This window comes from Oryx dammah, unplaced genomic scaffold (assembly GCF_014754425.2).
Source record: "Oryx dammah isolate SB20612 unplaced genomic scaffold, SCBI_Odam_1.1 HiC_scaffold_9, whole genome shotgun sequence".
Taxonomy (NCBI): domain Eukaryota; kingdom Metazoa; phylum Chordata; class Mammalia; order Artiodactyla; family Bovidae; genus Oryx; species Oryx dammah.
Window position 1 is genome coordinate 2879638 of NW_024070193.1, and position 19638 is coordinate 2899275.

The 19638-nt window shown below is 57.4% G+C and overlaps 1 protein-coding gene across 2 annotated transcripts in view; it reads right to left on the minus strand.

The window, feature by feature from the left end:
- Positions 1–19368, minus strand: part of GRIP2 (glutamate receptor interacting protein 2) — a 45692-nt gene extending 26324 nt beyond the window's left edge. Inside the window, exons 1-11 of one of the 2 annotated variants that reach the window (XM_040246689.1) lie at positions 19297–19368; positions 10516–10596; positions 9896–10031; positions 8485–8630; positions 7739–7825; positions 6819–6894; positions 5375–5520; positions 4129–4276; positions 3849–4018; positions 2096–2209; positions 1656–1805 (exon numbers count right to left, since the gene is read on the minus strand). In XM_040246689.1, the coding sequence (XP_040102623.1) occupies positions 1656–1805; positions 2096–2209; positions 3849–4018; positions 4129–4276; positions 5375–5520; positions 6819–6894; positions 7739–7825; positions 8485–8630; positions 9896–10031; positions 10516–10596; positions 19297–19336 (1294 nt within the window). In that variant the 5' untranslated portion in view covers positions 19337–19368. The remainder of the gene's footprint in view (positions 1–1655; positions 1806–2095; positions 2210–3848; positions 4019–4128; positions 4277–5374; positions 5521–6818; positions 6895–7738; positions 7826–8484; positions 8631–9895; positions 10032–10515; positions 10597–19296) is intronic. The other variant, XM_040246688.1, reaches the window with a different exon arrangement.
- Positions 19369–19638: the final 270 nt, after the last annotated feature.

Below are 19638 nucleotides of genomic sequence, written 5' to 3' on the forward strand. Positions count from 1 at the left end.
GGGGATGACAGAGGATGAAATGGCTGGATGGCATCACTGACTCAATGGACGTGAGTTTGAGTGAACTCCACGAGTTGGTGATGGACAGGGAGGCCGGGTGTGCTGCGATTCATGGGGTCACACAGAGTGGGACACGACTGAGTGACTGAGCTGAACTGAACTGAACTGAAAGTTGTATTTTATCTATTACCTGACTCTGAATTCTGTTTCTCTTTTCACCTTGGCTGCCAGGAAGCTCATAACCATGTATAGCGCCTTTCAGTGTCAAACTGACTTATATTTCTCTCTTCCCTCACTTGGTTCAATCCTAAATGGCACAGTTTGACCCTCCATTCTTCCTGGAGGCCTCTGCAATTCACATGGAAGGAGGCTGGGAACATTCTCTACGTCAACAAAGGAAAGATTCTTCCCAGGCCAGATTTCAAAATTCAGGGCCCTGGACTTCCCCTGGTGGTCCAATGGCTAAGATTCAGCACTTTCAATGCAAGGGGCCTGGGTTTGATCCCTGGTCAGGGAACTGGATCCCACATGGTGCAACTAAGACCTGGAGCAGCCAAATAAATAAATATGAAAGAAAAAAATTCTGGGCAATCTTATGACTTTTTGCTACTTCCACATTATCGTTCATTACTATTCATTTTAAAAAACACTTAAGGGACTTCCCTGGTGGTCCAGTGGTTAAGAGTCTGCCTTGTGATGCAAGGGACATGGGTTCAATCCTTGGTCAGGGAACCAAGACCCCACATGCCGCAGAGCAACTGGGTCTGTGCACCACAACTCCTGAGCCCACCCACCACAACTAGAGAGAGGATCTGTGTGCCACAACAGAAGATCCCATGTGCTGAAACTAAGACCCAGTGCAGCCAAATAAATAAAAACTAAGTAATTTTTTAAAATTTTAAATAAAATACTTAAATACCTTCATTTCAAAAGGAACTACATATAGTGATCACAAATAAAGAGAAGTGTCAATAAGCACAAGTTGAGTAGAAATATATACCTAGTAAAACTAAAACTAAACTAAAACTAAGGTTCAGGCCTGTTGTGTCACTGTTTTAGGGAATATTAATAAATGTCAGAAAGGTGGTAAAGACAAAGTAACACCACCCCCTGGAATGGATCAGAGGGCTGAAGGAGAGAAAAATGGGAGGAATTTACTCTGAGACCTTCGCACAAATCTGAAAAAGGCAGCCTTTTTCAGACACTTTGCCACCACCGGCTGGGAATTTTTCATAATAAAGGCTTCCCTTGTGGCTCAGCTGGTAAAGAATCCACCTGCAATGCAGGAGACCTGGGTTCGATCCCTGGGTTGGGAAGATCCCCTGGAGAAACGAAAGGCTACCCACTCTGGCCTGGAGAATTCCATGGACTGTATAGTCCATGGGGTGGCAAAGAATCAGACACGACTGAGCACCTGTTGGGAATTTTTCGTAATAAAAATACAAGACAAAGTGTACAAATTCACTGTCACTCCTCAGGAGAGCCCTCGTGCAGTGCGCAGCCTGCCCAACCATCTGAAGCAACCTGGTGTACCACATATTCTATGTAATGCCACCTCCCCACCCACGGCCCTGCCCCACATACCCCGCACTTTGGCAAATCTCTCTCTCAGGCATAGTGGCCGCCCAGAGGGGAGAGAAGAGACCACGGCTTACGTGAGCTCTTGTGTTCCCTTCTCCGCGGCCGCCTCCGCCCCATTGTGGTCCGGGGGCTCATAGGCTGGGATCCACGAGGGAGGGTGCTGGGGTTGGTGCAGGAAAAGGCATGGTTCACGGTTGGCGAGGAGAAGGGAGATGAGGATAAGGCTGGGGAGATGAGAGCACAGACCCATGAGCCCAGCAGAGCCCTCCACCCCGCCCCAGGGAGACACAGGGGCGCCTCGCCCGCTCCCACCGCCACCACGCTCACTATGTGGTCTCAGGCCCCTCTCTCCCTCTCTGGGCCTCAAAGCTTACAGGCTTTTCACAGACCTGGTGAAACCCAGCTGCCACACAGGGGCCCCTCACTTCTCTGAGTCTCGGCTCCCTTCCCTATAAAACAGGCTCCAGCCCCTCCCCAGGGACAGAGGAGAGTGGCCGCAGGGAGGGCTCTTTACAGCGGCTCTGCCCCTGGCCGGCAGGGGGCGTCCTGCAGCGGCCGGGCCGGGGGCTGTGGCGGGAGGGCACGCAGGGGTCCCAGCGATGCGGCTGCTCGCTCCTCTGCACCTTCACTGCGGCGGAGGAAGAGGAGAGACAGGCGTTAGGGGCTGGGTGGGTCTGGACTCCACGCCCCTGGAGGATGAGCTCTGTCTGCCGAGCGAGGGGAGGAGAGTGGGAACAGAAGGTCTGGAGTTTCCGAGCCAGGTTGGGCATTCCAGACTTCGCCCGCATGTCACAGATGCCCACTGTGTGCCGGGCCCTGTGCTCAGGGCTCAGCTACGCAGCAGCCTGAGAGGCAGGGATCCAAGAGAGAAAGCTGCACCAGCCCACAGCTGGGAGGGCTGGAGGAGTAGGATGTGAACCAGGCCAACTGGCCAGTCAGCTCCAAGGAGCGCGGCTGGCAGACGGTGACCAGTTGGAGCCCCTCAGGGGACTGCGGTCATGCTGTAGCCTGGGCAGCCTTGGCCTGGAGCTGGGCAAGCAGGGCACCAGGGCCAGGCGTTTCTGCCCCACGTTGGGCTCTCAGGGGCCACATGGGTCCCTGTTGGATTGGCCCAGGCTTGCAAGGACCCGCATCGCAGTCTAAGGCTGTCCCCCCTCAACCTTTCATGGGCCTCAACTTCAGTGAACTCTTGACTCCAGCTAAGCATCTGCTTCCCAGGGAAGCCCACGGACCCTGCCTTTCTCACCTCCCCGACCTGGTCCTCCTCCCCGCAGTCCAGACCCCATCCTGGCTCTTCCTTCCGCTGCAGGACTTTGCGGGGAGTGGGGGGATGTCCAGCCTGGGGCAGCATGCTCTTGGATGGACGGACAAGGTCCCTGTGATCTCAGCCCATTGATTCTGCCTCCCTGGGCAGACTCTGGGGCCAGGAGCTGAGTCCAATCCCGGCTCCATCAGTGACTAGCTGTGGGACTGGGGCAAGTCCCTGAGCCCCACCCCGTGCCTCCTTGTCATAACTGTAAAATGGGACAAGGCAGCTACCTCCTAGGGAAGCTGGGAGGATAGAAGGAGTTAACACATGGGCTTGGCAGACGTTTATTTAGGGAGAGCCAAGGGGACTGTCGGCAGCCAAGTGTCATCAGAAGGACCTGCACTGCTCCGACCCTCAGAGCCTCTGTACTGACCTCGTAGACGTGTCATGGGCGTGTACCCAGATGACCCCTGGGAAGCCCCAGCAGCCAGCAGGGGGTGGGAGAACAGACGCTGGGACATCTGAGGGACGCACAGGGGTGGCTCTAGGCCCTCCCGACTGCTTGGCTGCCTCCTCTGGACCTGCCGAGGGCCCTGAGGTGAGCCCACGGGTCCAAATTCTGAGTAGCACAGGGCACAGAAGGACTATCCCCTCCCTTGTTCCAGCCCTCATACTTCTATTAATGTGACCAGTGATGGAACTAGCTTTGGGGGTATCCATGCCAGCTAACTGTCAGATCAGAAAGTGTGAAAGTGTTCATTGCTCAATCCTGTCAGACTCTTTGTGACCCCATGGACTGTGGCCCACCAGGCTCCTCCATCCATGGGATTTTCCAGGCAAGAATACTGGAGTGGGTTGCCATTTAAACACCCAAGTTATTTATCTGCCCTACCTCCGCACCCTTAGCTGCTGCACTGGACACTTTGAGCGTCCCTGTGGGACAGGATATTTGTTCTGCTAAATGCTAGCCTGCCCCTTAGCCCTCAGGGTTGAGCCCTGAGGTCTGCAGAGGACTCACCTGCCTCTGAGGGCTTGAGAGGCCGCCGGCTCTGGGGTGCAGGCAGGATCTCCAGCCGCACTTTCTCCGACACATTGGCCAGGAGCTTGGTGGCTTCAAGCAGCGAGCAGTGTTCAGTGCTGGTACCATCGATGGACAGGATGTGGTCTCCAGCATGCAGGGCCCCGCTCCTGGCCGAGTCGGGGAGCAAAGGGGAAAGGGTACAGCCAGACAGCTCCAGATGACTCTCCCCCTGCACCCCCCCAACACACACCACGGCAGCTCCCAGCAGGTGCCCCACCTGTCCACCACGCTGGCCGGCTTGATGCGGTCGATGGTGATGACCGGCTTGTTCCGGTGGGAGCCGGTGGTGAGCGAGATCCCCAAGGCTGACCCTGGCGTCTTGGTGATTTCCACTATCAAGGGCCCCGAAGCGTTGGCCACTGTGTCTGGTACGCGGAAGGAAAGAGGAGTTTGAGATGCAAATAAATATGGAGCACCTTCCTCTGTCTCAGCTTAATCCTCACTGCCAGGGAGGGATCACTCCATCCACTTCACAGACAAGAAAACTGAGGCGCCCGGAGGCAAAGGCCTCGTCCAAGTTCACATGGCCACTCGGTGGCAAAGGAGGGGCAGGAATTCAGGTTTCAGAGAGGCTCTGAGCCCAAGGCTTTGCTGAACAGTACTAATTTGCTCACATATATCGAGAGCCTGGGCTTCCCAGATGGTGCTAGTGGTAAAGAATCCACCTGCCCGTGCAGGAGACATAAAGAGACGCAGGTGTGATCCCTGGGTCAGGAAGATGCCCTGGAGGAGGGCGTGGCAACCCACTCCAGCATTCTTGCCTGGAGAACCCCATGGACAGAGGAGCCTGGCAGACTACAGTCCATGGGGTCACAGAGAGTCAGACATGATGGCAGCGACTTAGCACTCAAGCATCAAGAGCCTACTGTATATACTGAACTGTGGGGTTTCACTATGAGCCTTCCCCATCTCAGAAAACAGCACCCCTTGCACCTACCTACCCAGTGGCTGGAAAACAAAACCCGGCTCTTTCCACTCTCTTTCCCGCCCATGTGTCGAAACCTCAGCAAAGCAGGCTGGCGGAGCTTCATCATCTTTCCCAGATCTAACTCCTGTCTACACCCCCGCTCAGCCCCTGGTCCAGCCACCATCACTGTTCACCCACCTGCACGGCCGCAGGTTGCAGGGCATCCCACAGCCTTCCCCATCTCTCTCCCTGATTTTTTTTTTTTTTGCACTCTTATCATCCTCTGACTCACTCTGTATGTGACTCATCCCGTCCATGGCCCATTTCTCCCGGCCAGAATGTCAGCCCCATGGGAACGGAGACCTCATCTGTGTTGTTCTCAGACGGATCCCCAGCGCCTGGTAGAGTGTGTACCCCCCAGAGGGGCCCAGAGAGGCTGCAACTGGGCCTTGGTCACACAGCCCTTGCAGAGATGGGGATGTGTACCCCCTACTCCTTGCTCTCCACCCCGGGGGCCTCTTCTCGCTGCAACCTGAGCCCTCAGGCCCCAACTCACCCGGGATGGCCACGTCGTACTCCACCTGGAAGAGCGCCTCGTGGCTGCACTGCCGCAGCGTGGCCAGAGCAGTGGCGTGGCTGGCCCCCTGCAGCGGGATCCCATCAACGCTGAGCAGTCTGTCCCCCACCTTCAAGGAGCCCTCCCTGCGGGGAAGGGCCGCGTCACGCCGCCTCGTCCAGCGAGTGAGAGAACAGAGGGGGGGCAGAGAGCGGAGGAAGGAGACAGGGGCAGAACAGATGAGGGACAGCACGCGTGAGCGAACAAACCAGGGGGGGCATGTGGAAGAAGCTGAAGAACTGATGGAGGTCGGTTCAGCAACGACACCCCCCCGCCCCAATTCAGTTCAGGTCAGTTCAGTCACTCAGGCGTGTCCGACTCTTTGCGACCCCATGGACTGCAGCACGCCAGGCCTCCCTGTCCATCACCAACTCCCAGAGTTTTCCCAAACTCATTCCATCGAGTCAGTGATGCCATCCAACCATCTCATCCTCTGTCATCCCCTTCTCCTCCCGCCTTCATTCTTTCCCAGCACCAATTAGTGCTTAATAAATTCACAGTCCCAGGTCACCTTTGAGGTCACCTCCAGGGCCTTACCTGGGTCCCAGCCCTGCCAGGGCAGCCCAGCACCAGGGGTGGGCTGTCTGGAGGCTTGGAGCTGCCTGCACACAGGGCCCCCGCCCAGGGCCCCCTCCCTGGGTCTCAGCAGTGACTCTGGCCTGGTGACAAACATGCCTGGGAAGGAATTCCGCTGGGTCCCAGGGGAATGGCCTGAGGGGGTTCGCCTTGGCTGGGTCATATCCCAGCTCTGGAATGCCTGCCCCAACAGGTGGCCAACACTATTCTGGGTGGTTCTATGAATAGCTCGTCACAGGCCCCAAGGACGGGTTTAGATTTCTGATGAGGCCATTCCAGGCTTTTCTTAAAATGGCCAGGGATCGCTCTTCGGGAGGTTGGGGGCCCAGGAGCTGGGAGCTGGGCGTGTCCCTCCCTCATCTTCGCTCCTCCTGGAGCTTCTGAGCAGGACCCGGGCAGGGCCAGCTGGCAGTGTGGCCAGGACTGGGGAGGCTGTGTCATGGAGGGCCACCGTGACACCCGTCACCAAGCCCCACATCCCTCGAATCAGCTCTGCGGGGCTCCACTATTGGGCCCATTCCACAGATGGGAAAATGAAGGCTGGAGAAGAGGCAACACCACCACACTGAAGCTCTCCACCTTGCAGACAGAGGCTCTTCGGGAAGAAAGAGCTCGGGGCCCCCCTCATCTGGGATTTAGGGCTGGCTCCACCAACAAGCCGCTGAGTGATGCTAGGCAGGGGTGTCCCCTGTCTGGACCTCAGTTTGCTCCTAGCAGACTCTGCCCGATGTCCCCTCTGCCTTTGTCCGGGGAGCTGGGCGAGGGCAGTGCAGTCTGAGGCTGTAAGCTCCCCCCAGCTCAGACTCACCTGTCGGCAGGGCCGCCGGGCCGCACGTAGGTCAGGACAAGTGGGCGGGACTTGTGCCCATCTTCATGGGCACCTCCTGGACAGAATTTGACAAGAGATGGCAGTCATCCACGCACTGCTGCCTGGTGCCTGGAGGCGCCAACTCAGACCTTAAGCAGGCTTCCTTCATTCCCTCTGCTCGAGGACTCTGTACCTGCTATTCCCTGCCCCTCCTACGAGACACGAGCTCTAAATCCCAACCAGAGGTGGGATGGAAAGTAGGGAACAGAACCAAAGTCCTCTCTCGGTTAAACAGCTTGCTTTCTCTCCTGCAGTCTCATCCGATTTCCCTTTTTTCCCTGGTTGCTAGGCAGCTCCAAACTTCACTTTCTGTTACAACTTTTCCCTTTCACTTCCTCAATCATGCACATTTTATTGGCTGGCCAAGTTTTCCATCTAATATTTGATTTAATGATCCTAGGTTCTTAAAGGTCAGAAGGAAGATTATATAAATATAAATACAAATAAACATATAAATATAAACATATTATTTTATACATAATTATATAAATATAAGCTATATTGAAAATATACATTATATTAAATATAATATAGATATAAATATATATTAATCATATATTTTTTAATATATTTAAATATAAATATAAATTTAATTTATAGTCATATATAATTAGAAAATATAAATATATTCATAAACATAAATATGTTTATTTAAATTTATATATTTAAACATTAATGCAAAATTAAACAAATGTTTACATAAATATATATTTATTTAAATTTAAATTTGTATTTGAATTTAAATTTATATTTATTTATCTAAATTTAAATATATTATAATTCATCAGAGCAAAGCAAAACACATAGAATTGGCATTAGCCTTCCCATCCCTTGACCCCAAAGGTGACTCTTACACTGACCTCTGAGGACGAAGCCAAAGCTATTGCCCTCCTTGTAGAGGGAGACATCCACTGTCTTTGAAACGATCCCTGGGTTGTTCTCAGGGGCTGGGGAGAAGTGGAGACCCTCCTGAGTCCTTCCGTTGCATCATCAAGCTGGCAGCTGTCCCCAGAGTTCATTCCAGGACAGGCGGGTCACCAGTCACAGACACTACAGGAAAGGCCAACTCCCCCCACCCCATTTGACAGGCAGGACAAGTGAGGCTTAGAGGCACCCTCCCCCCTGAAGCCCACTCAGTCCTCCACTTAGAGGCGAGAGGGCTGGCCCGGGCTCTCACAGAGACAACAATGGCAGAACTCAAGCCTGAGTCCAGAGCTGGCAGTCTTAGGCCCGAGCTCAATTCCAGTTACTCAGATTTCAAGACTTCAGACCAACTTTGGAAATTCAGAGCTGAGCTAAAACACCCCAGGCCACTGTACTCGGTGCAGCACGGGAAGGGCAGGGACCGATGTACTCAGCGACATTCCTAAAACCTGCCCCCCAAAGGAGAAGCATCTGGAAACCAAGTACACTCGACGATAAGGGTGTTTACAAACAGGCCCGCCACCTCCTGGTGACAGCGCCGTGCATTTGCAGCAAAGCCCGGGTGCGGCCTGGTGGTCTGTGGCCAGTCACCAGGTCCTGCCCACCCAGGTGCTGGCAGGCAGGCAGCCACGTCCCCCCGAGACCAGGCAGTGGAGGGGGTCCCCGGCCCGAGGACACCCACCGGGCGGGGGCAGCTCAAACTCCACCTCCAGCACCACGCGCTCGCCCACGTTCTTCAGTAGGGTGATGATCTCATCGTGGCGGAGCCTGGTCAGGTGGATCCCGTTCACTGACCGGATGTAGTCGCCCACGTTCAGCAGGTCACTCCTGGGAGAGAGGAGGCCAGCGCACGCGCCGGCTGACACACGCTGGCGTTCACATCCTCCCCGCCCACCGAATCCCGGGGGTCTCTGCGGCCTCTTCTTACAGGTGCGGAAACTGAGGCTCGGAGAGGGCAGGCCTGGTCCGGGGCCACACGGCGGGTGAGGAGGAGAGTGCGGATCCGACCCTAGATCTGGGGGACACCCAGGCCTGGCCTTCTCCCCACCCCACCGATGCTGGCGTGCCTGCTTTCCCTCCTGCAGGGGCGTCACCCTCACAGTCAGAGCTCTACAGAGAGGCCAGAAGGTCAGTGCGGGCTCTTCCTTAACGCCCTTCCTGGGCCCAGAGGGGCAGTAATCCAGAGGCTAACTCCTAGGTTTCATGGACCTGAATCTGCCTGCAGTGCAGGAGACCCGGGTTTGATTCCTGGGTCGGGAAGATCCGCCGGAAAAGGGATAGGCTACCCACTCCAGTATTCTTGCTTCCCTTGTGACTCAGCAGGTGAAGAATCCTCCTGCAATGTGGGAGACCTGGGTTCGATCCCTGGGTTGGGAAGACCCCTGGAGACGGGCAAGGCTACCCACTCCAGTATTCTGGCTTGGAGAAATTCCATGGACTGTATAGCCCACGGAGTTGCAAAGAGTTGGATACGACTGAGCGACTTCACTTCCATGGTCCAGGGAGCCCCCGAGGTAAAGTAAATAGTAGGAAAATGCAGGCAGTGTGTGCGGAAGTGCCAGCCGAGCAGAGTGGCGCTTCAGCCTGGGGCCTTGGCGGGGCTTCCCAGAGGCAGTGAGGAGGGAGGAATAGGAATTTGCGAGGAGGGTGTCTGGGCTTCCCTGGTGGCTCAGGGGTAGAGGATCTGCCTGCCTGTGTAAGAGACCCGGGTTCGGTCCCTGGGTCGGGTGGAGCCCCTGGAGGAGGGCATAGCAACCCACTCCAGTATCTTTGCCTGGAGAATCCCATGAACAGAGGAGACTGGTGGGCTGCAGTCCATGGGGTTGCACAGTTGGAAACACAACGAGAGGAGGAGGGTGTCTAGGGAAGGGGCCTTCTGGGCAGAGGGTTCTGTGTGTGAAAAGGCCTGGAGGGCCTTGTGAGCGTGGGGTGCCGGGGTCGGGTTGGCTCCGGAGTAAAGGGAATGAAACGGCCTCCAGCCCTTCCTCCACAGACACCCAGCTCTCACTGCTCTGCAGAGGCCCCAGGACCCCCTCCCCTCAACCCGGCCCCCTTCCTGCCCGCCCCCTACCCACCGAGCCCAGGCTTCTCACCTGGCAGCAAGTCCCCCAGGCCTCAGGTTGGAGACCCTGGGCTTCCCATCCTTGTCGGTGCCCCCTGAGATGGTCAGGCCCAGCGTGCTACCCTCCTTCTTGGTCAGCTCCACCGTGGTGACCCCTCGGAACTCCTCTGCCAACAGAGAGGGGGTGAGCAGGCAGCATGGGGCAAATTCTGAGCCCCTGGCTCCAGGACAAACAAAACGGATGCTTGGTAAGCAGCGCACGTGGCTGCATGATGCTGGGTGAAATCATCTCCTTTTTACGGATCAGAGAGGCTAAAGGACTAGTATAAAGTCACAGAGGCAACTCATTGGGAAAGACCCTGATGCTGGGAAAGATTGAGGGCGGGAGGAGAAGGGGATGACAGAGGATGAGATGGTTGGATGGCATCACTGACTGAATGGACATGAGTCTGAGCAAGCTCCGAGAGGTGGTGAAGGACAGGGGAACCTGCCGTGGTACAGTCCAGGGGACAGCAAAGAGTCGGACACGACGGAGCGACTGAACAACAGCAAGGCTACCGGGTGAGTCAGCGGCAGAGCTGAGGCGGTCTGGCCCCTGCCCGGAGCTGTCTGCGCCTCCAGGGAGGAAGGGGAAGGGGGGAGGCTGTTTACCTGGGATGCTCTGCCGGCGGCACGCCAGGGCCCCGGCAGCCGCTGCGGCGTCCTGGCCTCCTTTGGTGTAAGGCCCATTGTCTGCAGGCGGCAAACAGAGGGAAGGCCCTGAGCTGCGCTGTCATTCCCATCGGGCAGACCCCTCCCGCCTTGGCAAGCTTCCGCTTGGAAGCGGCCCTGAGGGGTTCCTTCCTGCCCCCAGCCCCACCCAGGACGCGCTGGGGGAGCCTCATGGCTTCTCCCCACAAGGGCAACGCTGTCTCTTCTCTCAAGTGACATGCTTTGGGGAGCCCACCATAGTCTGGGCGGTTCTCTGCCATGCAGCGATTCGCCATCTCTATAGCCATCATTCCACTTGCAGAGAAGGAAGCTGAGGCTCAGAGAGGGACGACTCGTGCCCACGGTCACTCAGCCCTTGGCCAAGGCAGCTTCTGCCAAAAGCCAGACGCCTGGCTTCGTTGTCCAACCCACCTCGTGCCCCAGGTTCCCGGGACCAGGTTCTTTATTGCCTCTCCAAGTCCCTTCTCAGTCCTGCACAGAGCTGGGTCAGGTCAACTGGTAAACCGTCAAGCAGGGTGGCTCTCCCATGCCGCCCCTGGGGCCACCCCCCACCCCCAACCTCCAGGCAGCTGTACAACCCCCGAGGCTTTTGCTAAAGAACCCGCCTGCCCTGCCGGTGCAGGAGACACAAGAGATGCACATTCGATCCCTGGGTCGGGAAGATCCCCTGGAGGAGGGCATGGCAGCCCACTGCAGTGTTCTTGCCTGGAGAATCCCCATGGACAGAGGAGCCTGGCGGGCTACAGTCCACGGGGTTGCAAAGAGCTGGACACGACTGACACACAGGCTTCACCCAAGTCTGTACATGCCCCACCTGCCCCTCAGGAGCCCCCTCTGCGCCACCCCCCTTCACCACTCACCCGCTGTGGGAAGGCTACTCCCTCCCCGGCCCCCTGACCTCGGCAAGGCCTCACTCACAGGACCATCCCCCTTCCCACACTTCAGAAGAGGGGATGAAAGAGGGCTGGGGCAGCGGCAGAAGCGTCCTATCCCATCCCAGCCACGTCTTTTTGATGTGGGAGAGGCCCAGGTTAGCGTTCAGCCAGAGATGGGGTCAACCGGGGCCAAGATCAGGACACAGCCTGGCCAGGGCTCCGGGCTCAGTCAGAGGCAAGCAACGGGGTTCAATCAATGGCAGGTTTCTCAACCTCAACACTACTGACACTTTTTTTGCCGGATGCTGTACCATGTTTGGGCTTCCCTGGTGGTTCAGGTGATTAAGAATCTGCCTGCCAATGCGGGAGACCTGGGTTCAATCCCTGGGTCAGGAAGATCCCCTGGAGAAGGGAATGGCAACCCACTCCAGTATCGCTGCCTGGAGAATCCCATGGAGAGAGGAGCCGAGCGGGCTGCAGGCCTGCCCTCTAACCACTAGAGGGCAGCAGCATTCCACACCATCATCACAGCCAAAAATGACTAGACACCTGCTTGTCCTCTAGGCGAGCAACACTGCCTCCCGACTCCCACTCGGCCCCTCATTGAGAATCAGGGCTTTAGATTGGGGTGGCGCTCAGGCTGGGTCCGGGTCACGTTCAGTCTGGGGTCAGGGCTCAACCCAGGATTAAGGAAGCCTGAGAACCTTCACCACCTGCAGCTCTAACCATTGAGAAGTGGTTTCTCCAGACGGGGGACAGGCTTCCTTGGCTTTGCCAGAAGGTGGGAAGTAACAAATCAAACCGCAGTTAAGCCCAGAGTCGTTTCCAGGGCCCCTGGAGTCAGCCCTCAGCAGCTTTGTTCACCACCCACGACCCCAGGCCCAGTGTTAACATTCGCAGCCACGGATTCAGGCAACACCCCATTGAGTATAATGCCTCGTATTACGGTTCCCTCATTCGCACTTCATGTAGATTCAACAAGACGTTTCTGAGCTAATCAAATTTAAAAGACCGGGTTCTATCAACTGCATGACAGTGAACATCTCTGATATTTCAATGTGGGCAATTCTGGAATTAAATGTCTTGTTCCGTGCAAATTAGATTCCGCCACTGGAAAATCCTTCTCTCCTGGGCTGCCCCGGGAAGACCTGAGGTAAGCTTGCTTTCCAGCGGGTGCTCATGGTAAAGAACTCGCCTGCCTAATGAAGGAGACTTAAGAGATGCAGGTTTGATTCCTGGGAGGAGGGCACGGCAACCCACTCCAGTCTTCTTGCCTGGAGAATCCCATGGACAGAGGAGCCTGACGGGCTGCAGTCCACGGGGTCACAAAGAGTCAGACACGACTGAACGACAAACACTTTCACTTCGCTTCAACTTTGCTGGCTCCAAGTTTGGGAGTCTGGAGACAGGGGAAGGGGGAGATCTCCTAAGGGCAAGAAAGCAGAGTCAAGTTTGCCAAATTCAGAGCCGTAGAATCTCAAAGAATGGAGAGGAACAGCAGCGGGTTCCGGCTGATTCTGGGGCAGAGGATCCATTTCCTGGGGTGTCTCTGTGGTTTGTCAACACGACCTCTCTGCGCTTTCCTCATCCCAGTATTCAAATTCTGCTCCAGTGAACGACATGGCACCATCTGGGCTGTGCTGGCACGTTGTCATGGCTGGGGCCGGGCGGGTGTGTGGACGGTGGGGGGCGGCGTCTGCTGGCTTTGGGTTAACTGTCAGGCATCTGACCACGCGATGCAACCTAAGGCTCATACAACAATGTGCGGAAAAAGAGTCAGCAGGCGATAAGCGAGGACACGAGAGAGTCTTCTTCAGGGAGACCACATGCATTTTAGGGTGTGGCCTTGATGAGTTCTCCGGGAAGCTGAGGCCACTCAGGACAGCTGACTGCCAGATAAGGGGCTTCTGGATCCCTCGGACCCCTGCCACTTTCACAGAGGCACCCACAAGGGATGCTACGACGTTCACTGAGGCTTGCTCGGAGGGGACCGTCCCCCACTTTCACAAACACTCTCAGGTCAGGGGGAAACAGGCGGCATTTACAGCAAAAACCAACACAGGGCCAGAATTACGAGTTGACCGTGAGACCCAAATCTCCATTTCTCTGTGAAATGGGGGTGTCTCCCCCCAGCGCAGGCAGGAGAATTTGAGGGAATTATTTTATTTATGGAAAACCCTCAGAGGGCTCAGACCCCAGTCCTGCTCCCTCAGAGAACACGCCTGCTCTCTTCGGCTCGCTCTCTTTTTTGTTCCGGGACCTGGTAATTATATGCTTAGAGATGAAGGCTTTTCAAAAACATCTTTCCCACCAATTTTCAGCTGGAAACGTGCATAAAAAACAGAGATATTTTTATCTGGGTGTTTTTTTTTTTTTCCCTGTCTCCTCCTTCCAGCAATGGGCAATTATGAGCTTTTGCCTTCAGTCAATCTGTCCTGTAAGAACTCGCTTCAGAGAGAAATTCATTTCCGCAGTGATGCCAACCCATCCAGCAAACAGGCTAGGCAAGCCGGGGCCGGGGTGGGGGTGGGGGTGGGGGTGGGGGGCGGGGAAGGGCGGGGCAGGAGGGAGAGATGCCTGGCGGAACACAGACTTTACACGTGGTCCCCAGGCCCCAGGCTCAGTCCGGGTGGGTGGGCTTCTTTTCTATTTCATTTCTCTTGAAAGCAGTGCTAATTTGCCTTCATTATCTCTGTTTCTCTGGGGCCCCAGGGAGCTATTGAGGTTTGACAAAGGGGAAAGGAAGTCAGCCCCCTGCCAGTCTGCCTTTGCCAGGGTCCCGCCTAAGCGGGAGAGGGGCTGGGGCCGTGGGGTTGGGCGGAGGGGCTGTGGATGGGGCGTGGCTGACCTCTGGCTCTGCAGGCCTCGAGGAGGGAGCACTCAGCATCTGAGAGGGGCCACTGGGAAATCGAGGCCCCGGTGGGAGGTTCAGCTTGCGTCGGACAGAAAATGACCGCTTGACTGCAAGCCACCAGCAGGGCCAGCCCCGCCCGAGTGCCGATGGAGAGAAGGGGGGCTCCCAGTCGCCTCTGGGTCCAACCACAAGAGCGCACAGAGCGACCCGCGGCCTGCTCCCTGCGAAGTGATCCGCCGAACCTGGCTGGCTGGGCCCCACCTCGGAAGGCATTGCCGGCTCAATGCGAAGGATGGACTCTGGAGTCTCAACCTGCTGCCGACTGGCTAAGGGGTCTGGAATGTGTCGCTTCGCCTCTCCCAGTCTTGGCACAGCGCTAGTGCCCACCTAGCGGGCTGGTGGGAGGAATCAGTGAGGCTATGCGGAGTCCAGAGCCAGGACGCATGTTAAGCTCTCTCCCTGGCCCTTCCACTCACGTCATTAGAGAGATTTTCCTATTAATAACGGTAACTGTTCCTACTGATTACGTGCCAGGCTGCCCAAGTTTTATTTCATGTATCCTCATCACCTGCTGAGGGGGGACAATCGCCATTCCCATTTTACAGATAGGTGGGGGGCGGTGGGCTGAGGCACAACAGCTTAGGTGACTTCCCACGGTAAGGGGCAGGGCCAGGATTGGAACCAGGCCGTAGTCTAAGAAACTGCAAGGTATTACCACTTTATCCTCACATGGGGCTTCCCAGGTGGCACTTGTAATAAAGAATCTGCCTGCCAGTGCCTGAGACCTAGGGGACGTGAGTTCAATCCCTGGGTCGGGAAGATCCCCTGGAGAAGGGCATGGCAACCCACTCCAGTATCCTCGCCTGGAGAATCCCAAGGACAGAGGGGCCTGGCGGGCTACGGTCCGTGGGGTCGCCAAGAGTCGGACACGACTGAATGTCTGAGTGTATATCCACAGGTGGGTGGGTGCCATGATCATTCCTATGCTATCAATGAGGAAACCGAGGCACAGAGAGGTTACGGGAACCACCTAAGGCCACACAGCTCCTAGATCGCTTAGCCATGGGCTGTTCCTGCCTCCTCCCCTCGCTCCACGACAGTCCTGGGCGGGGCTCAATTTGGGGGTGATGCCTGCGGCCCTCCTGGCAGCAGCCTCGGCTCCTTTGGGCGCTCCTGACCCACCGAGTGACCGCCCTCTGGCCCCGGCGGGCTGAACCAGGGCAGACAGCTGGATGGAGGAACAGCAAAGCCAGCTGTGGGCTGACCTCAGAGCAACAGCCCCAACCCCCGCAGCTCACAGGGCTCCCCAGAAGCTGTGGAGAGATCACTGGCTCAGCCACAGGTGACCCTTGCTCTGTTCAGTGCGTGTTTTTAAGGGAAACAAAAAGAAATTTATTAATAGATTTAAAAGGCAGACACCTGTTTCACTTGGAGCCAAGGACTGAAAAAAAAAACACCACCTGACGAAACCGGAGCCAATTAGCCCGGTGCCTGGCCCGCGCCAAGCTCTCGATGGGCACTGATGTGTTTAACTCCTCCGAGAGCTCGCGAGCATCCCCCTCTACAGACAAGGGGACTGAAGCCCAGAGGGACCACTCAGTCGGGAAGCTGCAGAGGACAGACTGGAATCGGTCTTTCTGGCCCCCAGCAGACCAGATCCTTAATCACCAGCTCTGCCCTCTCCCACCAAACACGAGGGCAACGGACCACAGAAGAGGGGTGCCTGGGGAGGCAGCGCCCGCCCCCAAGAACCCCATTAGGGCTCGGGCACCCACAGGCTGGACATGACGAGAGAGGTTGCCAGCCCCGCAATCTCCCTGCCACAAGGCATGTGGGGTCCCCGGCACTGGACCCTGAGCCCACTCTCTGGCTCATGTTCCCCCTCTTGGGGCCCACGATGACCCCAGCATTGTGTGGGGTTGAGCATAGGCTCAAGAGGGGCCGGGGCCTTCTGGACCTGTGCTGCCCCACACCCCTCTGAAACCCACCATATTGGAGTGCATGACCCCCAGACCAGGTCACCAATAGGAGCAGGGAAGACTCAGTTCACCCAGGGGAGAATCAAAGCAGACGATCTCCCCACAACTGACCGACCTGGGCCTCCCTGACCTCACCTGCTAAAGCTCTGTCCTGGGCCAGCTCCACTCCGTGCAATGGTCGACCCACACCCAGCTTCCACAGCACCCCAGGGCCTTTGCACTGGCTGTTCCCTCTGCCCAGAATGCTCCTTCCCCGACATCCACAAAGCCCCCTTCCTCACCTCCTCAGGAACTTGTGGAATCTTTACCTTCTCATCTTCCCCAAGCAGCTTGTTTGAATTTACATCTGAACCCCGCACCCCTCCAGCACTTCCCATGGCCTTCTTTCCCTGACAGACCTTGCTTTTTTTATGTTTTTTTCCTTTTAACTTAGTGATCTTTACTATCTGCCCCAGCTCACTATGATGTCAGTCCTGGGGGGGCTAGTTTTTTGTCTTTCTGTTCACTGCTTTTTCCAGTATGGAGAGTCTGGCACACAAGAAATGCTCAGTAAATCATTTGAAACGCAATTCCCACTTACAGATTAGGTGAATGGGGATCAAAGAGGTGGAGTGAGTTGTCCAAGGTCATGGAGTCAGGAAGAGGCAGAGGCAGGACACAAACCCAAGTCTCCCTGGGTCTGGAGGCCACAGCCTCCGTGGTCTGGCGCTTGGGGATCCCCCTCACAGCCACGGCCCCGCTGAGAAGCAGGAGGTCAGGCCTGCCCGAGGGTCGGGGTGGTTCTGGTGAGGGCCCCCACCGCCTGGAGGAGTGGACAGCTCAGGCTGTGGCAGAAGGACCCTCCCACCACCCCGACACACACGCACCCTGTCTGAGCCTCCCAGCTGGGACAAAGTCCGCTTTGTGGCCGGCCGGCGGTCAGAGGAGAGTGGACACCGTGGGGTGTGGGGCTTCCTGCCCAAATCTGCTTTCAAGCCTAACTGCACACCCCAGTCCGGGACACACCCCTTCCTGCAGGGCTCGGGGTTCGTGGGGTGAACAAGGCTCCCAGCACCAAGACGGCAGCAGCAGGGTATGGGCCTGAAAAAGGACTGGTGCTGGCAGAGCCCATCAGGGAGGAGAAAGGGCCCTGGGCACTGCGCCCCACAGGCCCCAAGTCCCAGCCTGACTCTCCCCGAGGAGCCTGCATGAGCATGGCCTGCCTGCTCAGGGCCCCAGCCAGCTCTGAGAAATGCCGAGGGTGCATGGACCGGCCACCTGTTGGCTGCCTTTGGCCCCAGGCTCCAGTGAGGCCATGTGGCCAGAGGCCCAGTGGGTGGTCACGTGATCCAAGCTGGGTTCATGGGAACCAGCCCTGGGACGTTTGCTGGAAATGTCCTTAACCTCAAAGGCATTAGGGGTCCCCTGGGCACCTCAAGGAGAAGAGTCTGCCTGGAAATAAAGGCTGCCTGAAAAGAGGCAGAGAAGAGGCAGAGACCTGGGGTCCTCATCATGTTACCTGAACACCTGGACCGCACTGTGCCTGAAGCCACATTTTGGACTTTTCCTTTTAAGAAGAAGCCTGAGTGCTGACACCAAGTGAGACAGGGGTGATCGTGAAGCGATGGGACCCAGGGAGGAGACCACAGTGGGGTGCGCAGGCGTAAGGGAGGGGGTGTCAAGGAAGCCATTTAGATAGGAAGAAGCCAGGGAGATCATGAAAGCCCTTGAATGCCAGGATAAGAAGCTGTGATCACATCTGAGTCTAAGCAAAAAGAACCCTCCCACAGCAGCATGGAGGGGGTGGGAGAGGGGAGGCCCAGGGGGCCAGTGAGGAGCCTGGGCCTAAGGTCAGGCAGGTCGAGGGCAGAGACCACAGTACCGGGAAGAGGGGGAAGACATCTCCCCGGCGTTGCCTCAGGTGAGGTTTCCAGGACACTACCGCCCTTGTGGCTCTGACCGCTGCAGGACGAAGTGACCCCCACTTCTTGGGCCTGATGTTGAGAAGACAGATGTGCCCAAGCCAAGAGAGGGGTGTAGTTGCCAGGAGGGGGCAAGGGCAGATAACAGGGGGCTAAATCCCAGCCGTAGCCCCGGACAAGTCGCTTAACACCCCCATGCCTCGGTTTCTCCAACTATAAAATGGGGAGAGTAGCAGTACTGAACGCATAGTGGTGTGAGGGCGCCACGAGAAAAAGCAGAGACGGCGCTGAAAAGCATCTGGCACAGAGTCCGATCTCAACAGCTGTCAGCTACTACTGTTATTTGCATTATTATTATTATCTGGGGGCCTGGGGGCAACTCGGCCACCTGCGATGTCGCGGGGAGCGAGGCGGGGAGCGGGTCCGGGGGGAGGCGAAAGCCTCAGTTCCCGGGCCCTTGGAAGCACAGTGCAGGGAGCTGCTATAAGAGAGATCTGGGTGCCAAGCCCGCCTCAGCCCCTGTGGGTCTTGGGGGCGGCCGAGGGCCCCTCTGACCCTCAGCTTCCCCACTGGGACGACAGTCCGTACGCTGGGAGCTGGTGCACGGTGCTGACACCAGATGCCAAATATGGGAAGGCACCGCTGGGGCCGCTCAGGACTCGGGCTGAAGGGGGAGCGCGTGGCCCCCGAGCCCCGCCTAGGGTCCCAGCCCCGGGGCCCCCCAGGAGTGCGACAGCTGAGCGACACCTGCCTGCCCCCGACCTCCTTCCCACTGACCAGTCGCCCCCGCAGGCCAGGGGCACCGTGAGCCAGGGCAGGAGTTCTCCAACAGCACCCTGGCACCTGCGGGGCACATGGGGCGGGACGTGCGCCCCTGGGGCACACTGGAGGCCGGAGCACTGGGGCAGGACAGCCCAGCGGACTCGGTCCCCCAGGGCCGGGGCAGACAGACAGTCCTGCCACCTGCCCACCAGCCGGGCGACTGGCCCCCCCCCCCCCTCCCGCGCAGGGTCTGGGAGTGGCCATCCCAGGCATGGCCCCTCTCTGGGCGGCAGTTCCAGAGGACTCCATGGGTTCAGTCTCCCTGCCCCTCCTGCCGGCCCGTTACTCACCCTCCTCTCCAGGGGTCTCCCGGCTGAACCCACACAGCATGACTGCTATTGTCTCCCGGTGCCACCGGCTCCCTCTCTCGCCCTCCCCAGGGAGGGGCCGTGGGAGGGGAGCTCCTGGCTCCCACTGGCTGGGCACGCGTCCACCCACCGCAGCAGGCGGCCCTCTGCTTAAAGGGGACATGGCCGTCATCAGGGCTGATTCCTGGACGGGGCTCAACACCCCTCCCCACCCCCCACCCCCACCCCACTCTCCCCGTCACCCAGTCCAAGTCTGGGCAGGGGGTCTCTGAAGACAGCAGGGCGCCCCCAGGGCCCTCAGGCAGACAGACCCCTGGGCCAACT